This window comes from Furipterus horrens, unplaced genomic scaffold (assembly GCF_987537825.1).
Source record: "Furipterus horrens unplaced genomic scaffold, mFurHor1.1.pri manual_scaffold_7, whole genome shotgun sequence".
NCBI classification, from domain to species: Eukaryota; Metazoa; Chordata; class Mammalia; order Chiroptera; family Furipteridae; genus Furipterus; species Furipterus horrens.
Genome location: NW_028327177.1, coordinates 139,204,937 through 139,223,967, shown reverse-complemented (window position 1 = coordinate 139,223,967; position 19,031 = coordinate 139,204,937). Strand labels below are relative to the sequence as shown.

Below are 19,031 nucleotides of genomic sequence, written 5' to 3'. Positions count from 1 at the left end.
TCGCGGGCCCCGGGCCGCCCCTCCCCCCCCGCGCGCCACGAGGGACAACAAAGGCAGGCACCCGGCTCGCCACGCCCCCGCAGTCGGCTCCCGGAGCCCGCGCGCCCCGGGCTCCACGGAGCCCTCAGGGCCCGGCTCCTGGGGGCCCACGCATCCCGGGCGAAGCCCCTGCTTTTCCCCGTGCGCAGGAACAGTAGAGCTCAGCCATCTGGAGGGTGTGAGTCTTTCTCTTTTGTTAGATGCGTTAGGTGTGTGAACAATGGTTGTTAAAAACTGAGCCGGTGTCGAAAAGCAGCTTCTTTGTGTTTGGAGATTAGTCTTCAAAGTCAAGGGAGGTAACTAAGGTCCCCCTACCTGTTGTTTATTCGCTGGAGAACGAATCTGGACAATTGTACTCGGAAGGTAATAACCGCAGGTTCATTACTGTATTGAATTATGGTATTGGTGAGAACTAATATTAAAAATAGACAGTTTTTACTTAGTACTTCAGGTTCTGTATAGCGAGTACAAGACGTAGTGTTCACTGGACCTGTGTGTTCCTCAGCGAGGCTTCTTCTCTGAGAACATTATTTATATTAGATCACCCCACTTCGTATCATCTTTATTTCCTTAGCACCACGTTTTGAATTTTTTTTTTTCTTCATTTATCTGTTTCTCCTACCTTTGGGACGTAAGTTCCACAGAGCCAGTGATATTGAAAGTAGTAACTTAACCCCTTGATTATAACAAATGTTCAGCTTTCCCTTGATGTTAATATTTTGGAACGACTCCCTTAGAAGGTGTAGTGAAGCAGACTGCCAAAAATATTCCCTCTGCCTCCAAATTTTCTGAACACTTTTTTCAGTTCTGTACTTCCCCACTGAAGACCATAGCTGTGGGGCAAGGATCCTGTCTGGCCTGTTCAGTACAGTGTGTCCTTGACCGTGATTGGTAGGTGCTCCCTGCCTGTCCCTTAGTAGTTGCTTAGTAAATAGTTGCTGAATGAATGAAAAGGTAAAAGATAAAGTAATGTAGGAATCTATGTAGTTGGGGTGCACAGCACGTGAAGCCTGTCAATTTCTTTTTAAGTTGTTAGGCATGGGTCAGGATCTTGGGATTTTTTACATCACACTGTGGTGCTTCCAGAAATGACAGTTTCTTACTGTGAAGTTTCAGGAAGTGAGAGACAATATATGCTATTACAGTACATTTTTAGATGCTTTGATATATTTTTTTTCCGTCTCTGAAATTTTAGAATCACATTTGGAATTGTAGGTTTTTGTCATCTACTTGTAAGTAGGTGAGAATATTGCTTTCCCTTACATAGTGATGAACTGGTCACTTTTTTTGTGTATATGCACTAGAGCTTCTGGAAATGGCTAAGGGAATTGAATATATATTATGAAAGTCTTGATTATTTTTTATTGTGTGCCCTTTAGACAGTGCTTTGAATCTTAAATTTAGTGTTTCTTAATTTTTTCCCCCTCAGTCTGGCTTCTCCTCCACCCCCAGTTTTATTGAGATATAATTAACATATAATATTGTATTTATCAGTGTAGCTTTAGCAAAGAAAAGTACTCTGGAGTGAGTCATATTCCTTTAGATTATTCCTTTGTGATTCCCATAAGACTGTTGTTCAAATCACATATCAAGGAAGGGAAAAAGAAAGGGAAAGAATAATTTCCACCCCTCCAAACTCTGTGCATCTGGTTCCAGTTTTAAGAGGGCAGTTTAATGGATAGTCCTTCAGAGGTTGGTTTGGGCGGGTGAGGAAGTGGCAGTGAGGCTGATGAAGGGTTTCTCCCAGAGTGCTGAGGCCAGTAGGTTAACGTTGGCTCAGTGACCCTGAGGTCTTAAAGACAAAGTCACAGTTAGGTTTGACTTCTCAGGGTTTCTTTTCTTTTTTTTCCCCCTTTACATTTTTTATTGATTTTAGGGAGAAAAACATCAATTTGTTGTTCCACTAATTTATGCATTCTTATGTGTGCCCCGACCAGAGATCAGACCCACGCAACCTTGAGGTCGACACTAACCAACTGTGCTGTCCAGCCAGGGCTCTCGGGATGTCTCAAAGCCAGAGTATGTTTCCAGGGTTCAGTCAGGTTCAGAATTGAGTCTTGACAGCCCAGATCCTTATCAGTTTCTGAGAGTGGTATTGGAGTGGTGAAAGCATTACCCAGGAAGTTCTGTGCTGCTTTTGTGTACACTCTGTCTTTACTTGTACACATGGGTGGGCTTTAACTGAATTTTGCTATTGCATTTAATACTGTAATTTCAGATTGGTAAATCTCAGCAACTATGTGAAATAAACATGACATTGGTGGTCCCCTTTTTATTGATGGGACTATCCATGCAGTCAGTGAACAGCTGAGCATCTACCATATCCAGGCATTTAAAACATAACTCAAATCCACAACAGTCCTGAAGGATAGACAGTATTTACTTCATTTTACACAGGAGTGGAACCTGAGGCTCCAGATTTAAGTAATTTCTCTTTAAGATTACAGTTAGGAGTGGCCAGTCTGGGATTCACTGAATCCTACCTGGCTCCAGTCCCCCTGCGCTCACCCCCACCCCTTTTTTTCCCTGCACATGTCTCTCTTTAAGGAACTTACACTTTATGGAAAAGATAGACATAGACACCTGCTTGTGGAACCCAGGTGATTACAGATTAAAAGAGAACTTCCTTGTATTGTTTTTGTTTTCTGAATGCTCTTAGTAGGTGTTCAGTAAATATTTGTTTAGTGAATGAACAGATTAAAGCTATTAGTTTAGGCTTTGTAGATAAGTTAGGCTTAGCAGCACCGAGGAGAGAGTTAATACTTCGTGACTGCGATGAGCTTCCTGGGCCAAAGGATCCCAGAGGAAGTGACCACTTCTGATAAGAGGAAAATGAAGCCCCCAGAGGTTAACTGTCTGCCTGAGGTTGCATTTTCAGGTCTAGTAGCAGTGTGGAAGCTTGTTCATCTGCCTAAGTTGCTGTCTTTTTATTGTTGACATGTCTTGGCACTTAACTTTCATAAAGGAGAGAGCTGTATTTCTGTTCATAGTTTCTGAGTGGTTTTCAGATTATAAAATTTCACTGATCTCACATTGGTTCAACTCAGATACCTTGGAGGTGAAGTATGTCTGTAAGCCGTTAAGATTCCAGGTAAATTTCTTCCCGAATTTTGGTATTCCTGAAATAAGGTTTCAGAATGATTTAGATTTAAGGACGATCACTAAAATAAATTAATTACCTATAGAAGGCATTTAAATGCCCTTTACATATAAATCATTTAACAAAGTCAGTTATTTTTTTATGGAACATTTGCTGCAATAAGAGTATTTAGGGACAAGTTAAACTTTATACTTTATTAATGTCATAGGTAATATAAAGCAGATTTATTGATAAAACTTTCTAAACATATCTTCCTAACTTTCTTAACTAAAGTACTTTGAGACTGAAAAGTTGTTGTCAAGTAAAACATGGTGTTGAACTTTTTTTGCTCAAAAGATAAAATATTTGACTGAAATAGTGTATATAATCATTAATTTCTGTTTTAATAATCAGGAGTCGGTATTTTGAAAGCTGTTAAGAACTTTTGTGTCCCTAACTGGTGTGGCTCAATTCGTTGGGCCTTGTCCTGCAACGTGAAAGGTCACTGGTTTGATTCCTGGTCAAGGTACATGCTTGGATTGTGGGTTGGTTCCTGGTCAGAGCGCATGTAAGAGGCAACCAATAGATGTTTCCCTCTCTCACATCACTGTTTCTCTCCCTGTCTTTCTCCCTCCCTTCCCCTCTCTCTAAAAATAAAAAAGTCTTAAAAAAAAAAAAAAAAGAATGAAGCAGGCTGACCATAGGATATATGGCAAAAGTACCACAACCACCTCAAATTTCTATAACCCATCTTTAAGGACTCTCATTTGATTCAAGAAACAGTTCTATGGGAGACAGTCTTACTCTCAATTTACAAAGAGAAAATTAAAACATAGAAGTCAAGTGACCTGTTCAAGGGCACCACCAGTTAGCAGCCAAGAGTACTGCACTCATGTTTTCCACCCAAGTGTAATATCCATTCTACTGTCCCGGACTGATACAGCTAAGCTCATTCCCACTGCTTCCAAAGATAGACCACCTAGAACAGTGATTTTCAACCTTTTTCATCTCATGGCATGCATAAACTAATTTCTAAAATTCTGCAGCACACCAAAAAATTATTTTTTGCCAATCTGAAGAAAAATAAGTATATATTTAATTCATTCACATTGCACGGCTATAGTTTTTTTTTTTTTTTTAAGATTACTTTAGATAATATTTACTACAGATGGATTTTCAAAGATTTTATTTATTTACTTTTAGAAGGGAAAGGTAGGAGAAAGAGGAGAGACATCAATGTGTGGTTGCCTCTCGAGCGCCCCCAACTGGGGACCCAGCCCACAACCCAGGCATGTGCCCTGACTGGGAATCGAACTGTTGACCCTTTAGTTTGCAGGCCTGTGCTCAATCCACTGAGCCAGAGCAGCCAGGGCGCATGGCTGTTGTTGTGTTGGCTGTTGTCATTTCTTGATTTGACAATCTAAGGGAAAAGAGGTTAGTGCCCTTATAGTCAGGTATTGCATGTTTTAAAAATTCTTATGGCATCCAAACAGCGACCTTCGCTTTGTGGGATGATGCGCAACCAACTGAGCAACATCGGTCAGGGCAGCCTGTTGCATTCTTATTGGTTAAATAGAATGTTACTATTTTTAGATTTTTAAGTTTATTTAAAACCATTTGAAAGTCATACATTGGCTGTCTTTTTAGTGGGTACAAAATACAGTTTGCAGTAATATATTAATGTCAAATTTCATATATGAATTAAACATCATCTCTTACAACATTTTCATGTTTGAAAAGTAACCAGTCAAATGTTTTATAATTTAAAAATTACATTTAAAAATACCTAAGGTAATAATTTTTATTGGTCTTTGAAATTCTTTAATTTGATTTTTTTGTTGTCTTTTGTGAACCTGAAGAGTATGAGTGTTTTTGAAACTAGGTTTGTTCACATGAAACATTTCTCATTCTAAACCTTTTCTCATTGAATGAAACATGAATGGTAGTGAAGTTTACAATATCTACAAAGTATGTATAACAAGGTTTAAAAACGACTTTTTGCCTGGAGGCTTGATTTCTCTTAAGTTGAACAGCTTCCCTCCAAGGCTGGTGTCTTTTTCAATAGGATTTCTCATTGTTCAGTTACCTACAGGCATCTGAAAAAAAAGTCATGGTTATGAATTGTTCATGTTGCTTTACTGTAGCCCCAAAATAACCAAAAACCCTGAAGACTTTAACCCCTTTGGTAAAGGTGGTAAAGTTATTTTGTGGGTAAGTGCAAACATTGTTCTTAGCTGTGGGCTGCACAGACGCAGGCAGCAGGTGGGGTTTTACCAACTCTTGGTTGAGAAGATTTCGTGTAAAATAAAACATTTCAACAAAATATGGACCAGCCTTCAGCAAAGCTAACTGTACGCTATTTCATTTAGAGTTGAAAGCTAATACACCTGAACGGGTAGAAATTTGAGAAGATGCTGAGCTTTAAGAAAAATTGCCCTTGTATGTTATGTTCTGTCTTCGGCAGGAGCACAAGTTGAGAGCCATTCAACTTAACGTATAGTAATGGTAGGCTGTGAGGCTGATACTTCGCCATATATAAATGCGTTAAAAATTATTCATTGTAATAGAAACTTACCGTATTAATCTGGAGATACTGGATGGTACTGGGAAAGAGGTTTGCTCCGGGAAGAAAAATTTAGGTTTTTTTTGTCTTGTGAAACTGAAGAAAGTATAGATGTTTTTCCTGTTCAGAGTTGGAGGTTTAAAAAAAAGTTACTGAATATTTAATATGAAATTAAACTTTTTACATTTAACTTAACTCCTTCCTTTATGCTTTCCCTGTCATGGTATCCATTATCTTCCTTTGCCGTGAAGCTAGCTTGCTGTCTACCACTGGTTTGGCCTTTTGACATTATCCTCCTCAGTGTGGATAACTTTTCACATATATTTGTTTTAAAACAACTTTTTATTGTAGTAAAAACCATAAATTTACCATCCTGATTAACAATTTTAAGTGCACATACATATATTGTTTGATGCATAAAAATAGCCACTTCTTTATGCTCAAAACCTAATGGTATAAAACAACTATTTTATTATGCCCAAGGTTCCGGTGTGTCAGGAATTTGAAAGGATAGTGGGGACAGTTGTCTCTGCTTGATGATGTCTGGGTCCTCAACTGGGGAGACTGGATATTTGGGGATGACTTGACAGCTGTGGGACAGAATCATCTGGAACCATCTTTACTTTTGTGCCTGGCAGTTGTGTTGTTAGTCTTCTGGGACATCAGCTAGGGCTGGTGGCCACAGCCTCTCCGCGTGGCCTGTGCTTCCTCAGAGTATGGCGGCGGGGTCAGGGTGATAGGACCTCTTCATTATAGTTCCGGACTCCAAAGGTGAGGGTCCCAAAAGAACCACGGGGAAGCCGTATGACCTTTTTTGACTTACTCTCAGAAGTCACATAGCATCACTTCCGCATCCTGTTGGTTACAAATGAGTCACTAAGAACGTTGCTGACGCAGTAGGAGAGGGCATAGACCCCACCTCTTGATGAGAGGAATGTCAAAGGATTTGTGGATCTGTTTTAAAAACAACACAGTGCTCTCTGGCCACAGGATAGTTACATTCCTCCTGCATAGCAGAATACACTGGCCACGAGGCCTCATCCTGTCGTAGCATCAGACTCCAGTTTGAGGCTCAGAATCTCGCCGTCTGAGGTCCAGGTGAGACGGGCTGGGTTTAACCTCTTAGGCATGGAATTTGTTTTTCTGAAGATTTGTCAGCCAGAGAGATGGTTGTCTTTCCCTCCCTGCCACCCCATGCATTTGTGTTTGTGAACTCCTTTACAGCACAGCGCGCATCTCAGACATTTCTAAGTCTGCGCCCGTGCCAGTGCTCAGCAGGTACAAGAAAGGAAGGTAACGTCCTCCCGTATGATTGTCCCAGTTTTTGAGCCTCTGCCTTTGTATTGCAGTACGTCCATGCGGACGCGCCCACCAATAAAACGCTGTCTGGGCTGGTGGTGCAGCTTCTCCAGTTCCAGGAAGATGCCTTTGGGAAGCATGTCACCAACCCGGCCTTCACCAAACTCCCTGTAAGTACATCACCTTTTAGCTATAGAATATTACTGCTTTTTAACTGTTTTTTTACCTTTAAACACTTGAGTGTTTATTTCCTATTCTCTTATGAACTCAAATACTTGAGTGTTTGTTCCCTTCTCTCTTACGGTTTAGAATTGTGAAATCAGGAACTGGTGGAAGTTTTCATCTTAAGACACTAATACATTACATACAGATTGCACTTTACCAAGTATAGTATCACTTAGGCTAAAATTTACACATTAAGTCTTTTATATAATTTGATTTATATTATATTGGTATTAATTAGGATTATATGAGTATAAAAATAATATTTTCAGGGGGCTTTATTTGTGGGATATTTGATTCCTGAAAACTAAATAAACTTATTTTTTTTTCCAGATTTCAAAGATTAGGGGGGAATATTTTTAGGCATAAACCATAATTAAAAATAATTCATGGCTTAGTGCCAGTGGGACCAGAAGTACTTCTGTTCCTCTCGAAGTAGTGTGAAGCATTTTCCTAAATGAAAGGGATTGATATAATGTGTGATGTAGTAAAACAAAAGTGGATATGGGACAATAAAGTAAAGAATGTTTTAGTGAAACATGGAAGCTATGTACCTTAAAGTGTGTGTGTGTGTGGGAATAAACAGTACTGGTGTAAGGTCAGTATTGGGGCTGATTTTCTTTTATTTTATTTTTTAAAATAATTTGTTTTATTTATTTATTTATTTTTAGAGAGAGGGGAAAGGAGAAAGAGGGAGAGAAACATCATTGTTTGGTTGCCTCTCACTCGCGCCCCCAAATGGGGACCTGACATGCAACCTAGTCATGTGCCCTGATTGGGAATCGAACCAGGGACACTTGCAGCCAGGGCTTGACTTTATTTTATTTTTTAATCAAAGTGGAACTTTATAATTAACTTTCTAAATCATAGTGGATATTAAAAAGCTGGCTCAACATTGGGTATGTTCTATCTAATGCTAACTGAGAAGTTATAAAAATTTAGGAAAAAGTATTTCATAAGGCTAAAAAATCTATATGGACAAACAAAAATATGAATTGAAACAGAAAAAGTGTTTTTCCTTCACCACAAATAAAAGTTCTTGTTTCTTTTCTTTTTTTTTTTTTAAATAAGCCCTTTAAGGTTTAGTACATACACATACATAGCATAAAGATAATTGTAATGATACGATAGACCCAGTTTTTTATTCTGCCTTTTAAAAAAGATAAGCATCTGTGTTTAAACACAACAAAGCTCTTAAGAAACTGGAAAACTATTAAAAGGTCCAGTCAGAGTCTAAAGTAGTTGAAGATTCTAAATATGTTCATGAGATGTTAAAAATTCTGAGTTGTCATTACATCTAAAAAAATTAATCATCATTTAATGTGCAACCCATCTTAGAATCTGCCATTCTCTCAGTTTCAGAGTGGGAGACTGTGGGAACATGGGACTAGAGAGCAGCACATGAGTATTGTATGTGCATTGGGAGTTGGCTTTTTCAGTGTGTAGCTGAGGCCTGATGAAAGGAGAGGCAAGCGGTCATTAAGTGAAATGGTTGGGACATTGACTTGGTGGGGCAGTGACTTCTTTCATTTCTTTAAAACTTCTTATTGTAAAGCATAACATACAGAAAATGAATAAAACCAACGTTGGCAAATCACTACAGAGCATCCATTTAACCACAACCCAGGAAAGAAACAGAACATTAACAACAATCCAGAAACTTGGATATTCTTTCTGCTGGACCTGTGTCCAAGCAGAGGGGATGCCGGGGCGGATGTTGAGCATGGCTTTAGAAAACTATGACCACTGTTCATGGCAGGCCTATAGTCCATTCACACTGTATGGTGGATTCACAAGGAGGGGCCTCAGTTCACTGCAACTGGATTTTTTATTTGTTAGTGTGATGTTATATTTATTTTTTTATGTTTTTTTTTTTTTCTTTTTTTAAAGATTTGACTTAATTTTAGAGAGAGGGGAAGGGAGAGAGAAAGAGAGAGGAACATTGATGTGTGAGAGAAACATGAATGGTTGCCTCTCACATTCCCCCACTGGGGACCTGGTCCCAAGCCCAGACCTGTGCCCTGACTGGGAGTTGAACCAGCAACTTCTCAGTTTATGAGATGACACTCAGTCTGCCGAGCCGCACCGGGCAGGGCTAGTTTTATCTTTCTTCTTAACTTAAAAAATTTTTTTTCTCTATTTCCGTAACTTTTCTTCCTCCAAATTTACTGAGGTTTGATTGATGTACAACAAATGATAAATATTAAAAATATAATGAATTTAAGGTAATGAACATTTTGACCATCCCCAAAAGTATCCTTGTAATCTGCCTGGCTTCCACCCCTGTGCCCTGGCAACCATTGACGGACACTACAGATTTTATAATTTCAAGAAATTTATGTACATGGAATCACAGTATTATAGTCTGGTTTTGCCTCACTTCTTTTACCCATACCAGTTCTGAGATACATGTCATCTGTGTTGTCCTGTGTGTCAATAGTTTGTTCCTTTTGTGGTTGATTAGTATTCCATTGTATGGATAAACCACGTTTGTTTTTTTTTAATCCTCCACTGTTTGATGGGAATTTGGGTGTTATTCAGCTGTATAGTAAAGGTGATACCAGTGTTGACATACAAGTCTTTGTGGGATTGTTTTTATTTCTGCTGAGGGAATACCTCGGGATGGATAGTTGGATCATAGAGTTGGTAACATTTAACTTTTTAAGAAATTGTCAAACTGTTTTCTAGATTTTTATATCATTTTACGTACTATCTAGCAGTGTATGAGAGTTCTAGTTCATTTGCATTCTCTTCAACACTTAGTATGACTAGTCTGTATAGTTTTTCCCGTCCCGATGGTTATGTAGTGGAATCTCATTGCACTTTTTGTTTGTAATTTTATAATAACTGATGATATTAACCATCTTTATGTGGTTATGGCCATTTGTACATCTTTTGTGAATTGTCTTCACATAATTTTGTTATTTGGTCCCCAAGACCACCCCCACATTCAGAGATTTGCCAGAAAGGCTCATGGAACTTGGCGCACAGTGTATTTATAGCCAGGATTGGTTGCAGCTGTGTAGTAAGTATATGGTGTAGCTGGATCGCAGGGGAAGAGACGTAAGTGTGGGCTGCAGGAGTCAGTGCAGCAGCTTCCTTACGCTCTCTCCCTCCTAGAGGGTCGCACAGTGCGCTCTTGCCTTCACAAAGAAAGCGTGGCGGCACGGAGTAGTGTTGCTGCTGCCCGTGGAGTCCATCACCCAGGGTTTTTATGGGGGCCGGTGCATTTTGCCTAGTGCATTTGAAAATTTCGGACTTCCAGAAGGAAAGCAGGAGTTCGTCATAAACCACAGCACTGGCACAAACAGCCTGGACACAGTGAGCCGCACTTCTATCTGTTGACTTCTGATTGGGATACGCTGAGAGTCAGATTCCCAGACGCCAGCCAAGGGCAGATTGGCAGCAGGCACCCCTTACTGAGGATGGGCATCTCAGGCCTGCTGTAGTAATTCTCTCCTGCACAGTTGTTTTTTTAATAAACTTTAAAAATTCCTTTTTTATTTTAAAGATTTTATTTACTTTTAGAGAGGGAGGGGAGGGAGAGAGAAGGAGAGACCCATTGATCAGTTGCCTCTCGCACGCCCCTAACTGGGGACCTGGCCCACAACCTAGGCACGTGCCCTGACCAGGAGTCACTCTGGTGACCTTTCAGTTTGCAGGATGACACTCAATCCACAAGTCAGGGCAGATTTTCTCCTTTTTTATGATTTTCTTTAAAAAAAAATTTTTTTTTTTAAAATTTATTGATTTTAGAGAGAAAGATCGATTTGTTTTTCCACTTATTTTTGCATTCATTGATTCTTATATGTGCCCTGACCGGGGATTGAACTCTTGAACTTGCTGTATCAGGATGATGCTCCAACCAACTGAACTACCTGGTCGGGGCTTATGATTTTCTTAATACATGTTCTTTCCCCTAACTGAGTTTATTGTTAAGAATATGGTATATAATACATATACAAAATAAGTGTTAATTGACTGTTTATGTTTTTGGTAAGGCTTCCCATCAAGTGTAGGCTATTAGTTTAGCTTGGGGGAGTCAAAAGTTAGTACGCAGATTTTCAGCTGTGCTTGTCGGAGCGCGGGGGGTTGGTCCCCCTAACCCACATGTAGATCAAAGGTCAACTGTGTTATAATTTCTCTTACTAATACAATTGTAAACTGTGCCTAGAAAGCTCTGTTTTAAACTCTAACACAGTTAAAATACATGAAGAAACTTGTGAATTATTTGACTGCTGTCATACTTGTGAGGTAAGAGTTCTGGAGTCGAAGTGATGTATTTTTTTCCGAGACTTGTTTTCAGGATGTGGAGGTGACTGAATTCCTGTGAACGCTCTTCGCTTCTTAGACTTACTCCGTTTCTGCTCCTTTATGTGCCATTATTTATGTGTGTACTCAACCCACACGAAAACACTGCCCCTCCTTTTTACGGTTGGTAGCACCATCTTGTCAAAGAAATAAGGACACTGGCACAAACTTAAAGCACTTTTAAGTATTGCACTTATATGTAGCTTTTCTAGGTTTCGTTTTGCTTGGCAGAATTTTAGGTGGGCTATAAATAGGATGAGACCACTTATATACATCCAGAATAAGATTAGATTGAATTTCCAATTTAGCTGCCAGAGATAGAACAGCTTATCAGAAGCAATGCAGTCAGACAGCTGGGAATAGAAACAGCCTGTTAGAGCTCTCCCTGACCCCCATAGCTCTCCCTGACCCCCAGAGTCTCTAACTGGGGTGTGCAGCTGCTGAGATCTCACATAAGATAGGGTCTCACTGGGTCTGGAAAGCTCAGGTTTTGGTACCCTGTTGTCTTTGTATTCCTCAGGTTTTTTAATGCTAATCAAGAGGAATTTCCCCTTACCAATCTGTGCTTCTGCTTCAGAGAATGTTTTAAAAACATAAGCTTTTGTCCTTAAAGATGTCTGGTGTCTGAGCAAGGCCTATTCAGTGTAGGGGTGGTTGGGGTGGAGGGTTGATTGAAGCAATACAATCAGGGCCCAGTGGGTGTCCCTGAGAAGTCTCTTGTCTGCCTCCAGCTCTTTATCCTCTGACTCTGGTCTGTTCCTTTTTTTTTTTTTTTTTTTTTAACATGGGTGGTTCTGATACTGAGCTTGTCAGGAGGATCAGAATCCCAAATCCATTTTTATACAAGCTCTAAGAATCCTTGAGGTATGACGAATTTCCCTTTTCGTTTTTTATTCTACCACATTTTTAAGGATTTTTTTCATGTCCTTTATGACTGGAGCTAGTGCCCCTGACAGCTTCATGAATCTCCCTCTTCTGTTTAGATCCTAACCACTGGAAAATTGAAGGTCTCAGTTGTCTGCTTTTCATTCATCACCTTCCCTTCAGTGTTTGGCAGAAGTTATCTCATTTGTCTTAGCATACATCTGATAACAACTTAATTTCTCAAATTCACATCTGTCAAGAAATGGACCTTAATCGTAAGCTATGTGTACAGATGTTTCATTGTTCTTGTCTGCTCAATATGTATTTCTCAGCATAGCTCAGATTTTAAAAATTACTTTAGTACACTTGAACTATTGAGAAAATTCTTATTGATTACCTGCGTTGTCAGGCACTCTGCTGAATAGAGGAGTAAAAGATTTGAATAAGACGCTGTTCTGTCATCAAGGAGTTCACATTACAGGTAAACCTATAAAGCAGTTATTTCAGGACTGTGCTGTGAGTGGCATGTGTCTGCGCAATAGTGATGTGCTTGTGTGGTTTGAAAGAACACTTTAGAGTGATCACTGGGGGTTCAGAGAAGGCTTAGCAGGAGAACTTAGTCTCGTTCTATTCTAGTAAGTACCTAGCTAACATACTATTCTAATTTAAGATGCAAATGCTACAAAATTGTAGATGTGTGTATTTTCTCAAGGTGTCAGTAAGAATTGCATTCAGATATATTTGTTTGGGAATATGTAATGCAGCATTTGTGATATACTGGGAATAGCATTGGGCAAAATAAATTAGGAACTCCGAGCTCATTGTTTAAAGGACGACAGGGTAACCAGACTGACTTAGAGGGCTTACTTGTCAGCTTAATTTGGACGAGCTCATCTTATTAATACTTCTTAATAGTTCTTAGTTTCTAAAAATTTATTATTGAATACAATTTTTGTGGGAAAATGTACATAGCATAAAATTTACCATTTTAGTCATTTTTAAATGTACGGTTCAGTGGTATTGAATATATACATATTGTTATGAAAACATTGCCACTATCCATCTCTAGAACGTCTTCATTTTCCCAGACTGAAACTCTGTACCTAATAAATAGTAGCTCCCCGTTCCTCCCCCTTTCCAGTCCCTAGCAACCACCGTTCTATTTTCTGTCTCTTAATAATATTTGATATTGTGTAGTTCTTTTCATTATATTATTGGGTTGGCCAAAAAGAGACACTTTTTTTTTTAATAATTTATTTATTTGTTTATTTATTTTATTTTTAGAGAGAGGGGAAAGGAGAAAGAGAGGGAGAGAAGCATCACTGTGTGGTTGCCTCTCACTTGCTCCCCCAACTGGGGACCCGACGTGCAGCCTAGTCATGTGCCCTGACTGGGAATCGAACCAGCGACACTTTGCTCGCAGGCCGACGCTCAATCCACTGAGCCACAGCAGCCAGTGGGGGGACACATTTTTTGTTGTCACCAATAACTTCATTGATTTGGATATTTTGAGTACGTTGGCTGTCTCTCACTATTGACTTCTAGTGGGTAGAGGCCAGGGGTGCTGCTAAACATTTTTCGACGCATAAGACAGCCCCACAGCAAAGAATTATTTGGCCAAAACGTCAGTAGTACCAAGAAACCTTGCAAACCACTTCTGACACGTTCCGTCAGTCACAGCACCTTCTCCATACGTTGCATAGATCTTTTTTTGCGTTTTAGTTGTGTTTTTACCTTTCTTATGCTTTAGTATTTCAAGAAAAGTAAAATGTTGCATATTTTCTTCCATCTTCAATATTAAAACGGCCGCACAAAAAAAATCACAAATTTCAGTAAGTTTATTTTAAATGCACACTGATATGACAGCTATCACATACAATCCTAACAAAATTATTTCGAATGACGTTAAAGACAGCTAAGCACTATGAGAATAATCAAATGGGAAAAACTGAGTGAACTTTTTGGCCAACCCAATATTTTATCACAGTAGTTTTCAAAGAAGAAAATGCATGATGTATTTCTAACACTTCATCTTATTAGCCTATTTGATGATGGCTTCATATTGTTTTTCCTTCCATAATGTGGAAATCATTCAGCATTTATTTGAAGTTTTATAATTTATTTGATTTTATTTATAGTTCATGAAGTGCAAATCTTTTAAGTTGTGCAGATTTTAGCTCTAAGATTACATATAGTTAAATATAATATTAGTGTTTCAGTGGTCATTAAACTATGACAATAATCCAGTCATAATTTTTGATAACTGAAAATCAGGAGCCCTGGCTGATTTGGCTCAGTGAGTTGAACACCGGCCTGTGACCTCACTGGTTTGATTCCCAGTTAGGGCACATGCCTGCTGGGGCCAGGCCCCAGTTGGGGGCGTGAGAGGCAACTGATTGGTTTCTCTCCCTCTCTTTCTTCCCCCCACCCCCCTCTCTAAAAAATAAATAAATTTAAAAAAATAAGTAAAGTCAGGACACCAAATTGGAAAAAATTTAATATATTATTAATATTTCTTATTCTACAAGAAAACCAGATTGTTGGAAATTGTCTGTTACTGAAATTTTTTAAAACCAAATTTTATACTTACCAGTGGAGTTTGTCAAATATCAAAATTTTGTCCATTAGTTTTTCCTGTTGAAACATTTTGATGTATCTTTTCTAAATTTTGTTTTTTACAGATTTAACTTAAAGAGTAATATGTTAATTGAACTTGGAAAAAATTTTTTTATCCATTGTTTGGAGAAATTTCTTTATACCTCATTTGTTCCAGAAAGTATGTAAAGAGTTATTTATATCTTTGAATTTATAACTTAAGAGTTCAGAAATAAGTAATTTTGTCTTGGCTGGTGTGGCTCAGTGGATTGACTGTTGTCCTGTGAACCACAGGGTCCCTGGTTTGATTCCCAGTCAGGGCACTTGCCTGGGTTGCAGGCCAGGTCCCCAGTTGGGCAACTGGTCGATGTTTCTCTCACACATCAATATTTCTCTCCCTCTTTTTCTCCCTCCCTTCTACTCTTGTCTAAAAATAAGTAAATAAAATCTTTTAAAAAAAGACAACAATAATTTTGTCAGATCTTTTTTTTTTCTCATGTGTAATTTTATCATTTTTAGGCAAAATGTTTCATGGATTTCAAAGCTGGAGGCACCTTGTGTCACATTCTTGGGGCTGTTTACAAGTATAAAAATGAACAGGGATGGTAAGTTTTTGTATTTATTTACGTGCTTTGATGTAATATAGAAGTTACTTAATGTTAAATCCTATTCCTTTTTGTATGATGTTAGAGAATTTTAGAAATACATTATGATTGACATGCAAAGATAGGTCATTTTTTGTTTAGAGCCCTAATTTACTTTGTGCTGACATCCAAGAAAAATATCAAACAACTGTTGCATTTATTAAGCAAGTTATTTCTCATACATGGCTGTATATGGACAGCAGATGGGTGTGCATTACTCGCAGATTAGAAGGTTGGCTCACTGTGAAATACATGTGTGTGTCATGACTTTACAGTGCGCTGAAAGGTAGGAGTCTTAAGTGTTCGTTGAGCCAGGCCTTCAAGGTGAGAGGAGTCCACACTCTTGCCAGGGCAGTGCTGGAGCCAGGAGGAGTGCCCTTGCTCTTGTTCCTAAAGTTTTGCTTCTCCCTTCACTCTCTTTCCTTTCCCTTCCACCCCCCACCATCTTTCTTTCTTTTTTTCCCCTTGAACTCTATATTGTTTCCATCTCTGGAAAGTTAAGCTGCTAGGGCTAGTGAGTGTTTGATGATGGTGGTTCTGAGTTCAAGGGTGGGGGAGAGTCACTTCTCCAGGAGGGTGTTAAAGGGTGCTGCATTGTGCTGGCTTGTGGTTCGTTTGTGGTTGTCGTACGTTATCTGTAGTTGGTTATCTTAGCATTTTTCAGGGAATACTCATGTAATGTGTGTTTTAATGGAAAAGTTAAGCCAGTTCAGTACTGAATACAAATAAGTGTTCACATCAGTAATCAGGACAAGTAAATAATGTATTTATAGTAAATAAAAAGAGTTAATAGAGCTACATGTGTATCTGCTAGAACTTTTTACATACAGGAGTGTTTACTAGATACTGGTTAATTGATTAAATGAGCATGAGAGTTTGTTGTTATTAGAGGTGGCTTTCTGTGTCCAGCTCTGGTGTTACAGCTCTTACCAGAGTATTTTCTGATCTAGGACTGACAGCGTGCCTGAGTGCTGTCAGATATGGTTTGTACCCTGGCTCTGGATTACTGGTTGTAACCCTTTTCTCTACTTGTTTTCTTGTCCATCTTGTATCCCAGGTCCTGACCTGGACTCTTTAGGACAGGAGTCTCAAAGTGGGATGACTTTTCCTAAGCCACATGTTAAGAAACTCATGTTGTATGCTGGCACAATGAAGTATTTGTTTTATTTGTTTGTTTGTTTATTTATTTATTTATTTATAGGGGAAGAGAGGGGAGAAAGAGAGGGAGAGAAACATCAAGGTGTGGCTGCCTCTCGCACAACCCCAACTGGGGACCTGGCCCACCACCCAGGCATGTGCCCTGCCTGGGAATCGAACTGGCAACCCTTTGGTTCGCAGGCTGGTACTCAATCCACTGAGCACAGCAGCCATGGCAGCACAATGAAGTATTTTTATTTGAAAGAATTTAAGGTGGTTTTGAAGGATATGTAAAATAAAAGGGTTTGAAATTAAAAATGGAGCTGAAAAAGAAATAAAGGATTGAGTTAGAGACTTTATGAAGAGCGGTGAAAAAGAATTCTTCTGAATCTTTTCCTCGGGTTGTCCCAGAACCATTCCCTTGTAGGTGTAATTGTGCACCCACTGAACTGCAGCGCACACCTTCCCAGACATTTCACTGGGAGAGTGAATCACGTAGGTTCTGACCTTCCACCCACGGGACATCTGAATAGTGACCTGTCATCTTGACAGTACCTGCCTATTACTCCATGCCCAGCACACCCCTCTGAGCCTTGTTTGTGTTCTCTGCTCAGACCTCACAGGCTGGCTCCAAAGTCTGCTGTTTTTCTAATGGCCGGGCTCTCTCCTCTTGTTTCTTTTTGGTGTTTCTTTCTTTCTTCTGGCTTTCTTTTCGCTTCCAGTGATGCAGGCTGGAGTACCATGTATAGAAGGTTGAATGGGAACACCTGGTAATGATATTGGCATGTTCGTGAATGGACTGTACAGCTTGGGATTCCAGAATTGGGGTGTTGGGCGTTTGATTCTTTTTGATGTGTCTAAATAGTCAGAAAACAATGAGTGCCTTATTTGTGGGTTGTTGTTTTTTTTTTTTTTTCAGTGAAGGATAAAACTTTGGGCTAATTTCAAGTTTAGTTACATTTGTAGAAATCCAAAAATATTTCCTGAAGATTGAGACTTTAAATATAATCAAGTTGAACTCAGTAACAGAAAGTAAACGTCAGTGCCCTCGTGCAGACAGATTAGGACCTTGTTCCTTCTCTTTTACAGTTATAAACAGATTGCTGTGTATTGTAATTATATTCTATCCCTTTCAAAGAGATTATTGAGCCCTGACTGGTGTGGCTCTGTGGTTGGGCAGCATCTGCAAAGCAAAAGGTCTTTGGTTCGATTCCAGGTCAGGGTACAGGCCTCGGTTGTGGGTTTGGTGCAAGGTCGGGGTGTGTACAAGAGGCGAGAGGCGTCCAATTGGTGTTTTGTCTCTTGCATCAATGTTTCTCTCCCTCTCTTTCTCTGTTCCTTCTTCTCTGTCTAAAAAGAAAGAAATAAAATAAAAAAGATTATTGATTGAAAATATTTTGTTTGCATTTTATTCGTTTTGCTGGCATTGGTTTATTCAGCATAAAGTTTAGGATTTGTCTGAATGAGAAGGTACCTTTCATTCCTCTGACATTTGCTGCTGATTATTTCTTACTGGCAAGCTCAGACCTTTTTGTTTCTGGTGTGCAAATTAGAGTTACAATCGTTTTCTTTCTACCTTAAGACATAGTTCAACTTTTATTGTCCCTTCCAAGTCTCCTTCCTGTAAATTTATTTTTTGAAAGATATTACCACAATAAGTCTCTGGCAGTAGTTTTCAAACTTTAGGGATCACTTGGAGCCCTTATTAAAAATACACATTACAAGGCTTCGTGGACAGATTGTCAGCCTCTGAGAAGCTGCGTTTTCAGAGAGCACTCTGCGTGGTCCTTAGGCCTCGCTTGGAGACGTGCAGGCCAGTCAGGTTGCCATTCTAGCACAAGGATAGTTTAGGTAGTTTACCCTGGGAAGAATTGTCTATTTTAATAGCATATTTTAAAGCATTTTTTCTGCTAGTCCTCCAGCTTTTTTATTTAAAAATTAATATAGCAAGGCAACAAACCAGTTTACTTATCCCTAAAGATAGACCCCTGGTGGAATGTAATTTTTGGTCTGCTTATGTGTAATAGACCTCCCTCCCCCTCATATGTGCTATTGGTTACCAGCCTCTGATAATCTCTAGGCTGCACGCTACCCTTCTGGCAAGGAGCCCATCCTGGTGGTGGTCTCCAGGCTTTCCCAGCTTGCCTCACGCAACAAAGCCCTTACGCTTGAGGCTCCCTTTGGTCACTTGCCCCACACAGCTGTCCTTCTGTACTGGTGCCTGCTGCTGGCCTTGCCCCAGCTCAGTGTGTTTTTTGTTTTGCCTTTAGAACTTTGC

The 19,031-nt window shown here is 39.4% G+C and overlaps 1 protein-coding gene across 1 annotated transcript in view; it reads left to right on the top strand.

Moving 5' to 3' along the window:
- The window catches only part of SMARCC1 (SWI/SNF related BAF chromatin remodeling complex subunit C1), a 112,854-nt gene that overhangs the window by 316 nt on the left and 93,507 nt on the right, over positions 1–19,031 (top strand). The window contains exons 2-3 of the mRNA XM_090284654.1: positions 7,031–7,150; positions 15,492–15,577. Coding sequence (XP_090140780.1) covers positions 7,031–7,150; positions 15,492–15,577 — 206 coding nt within the window. The remainder of the gene's footprint in view (positions 1–7,030; positions 7,151–15,491; positions 15,578–19,031) is intronic.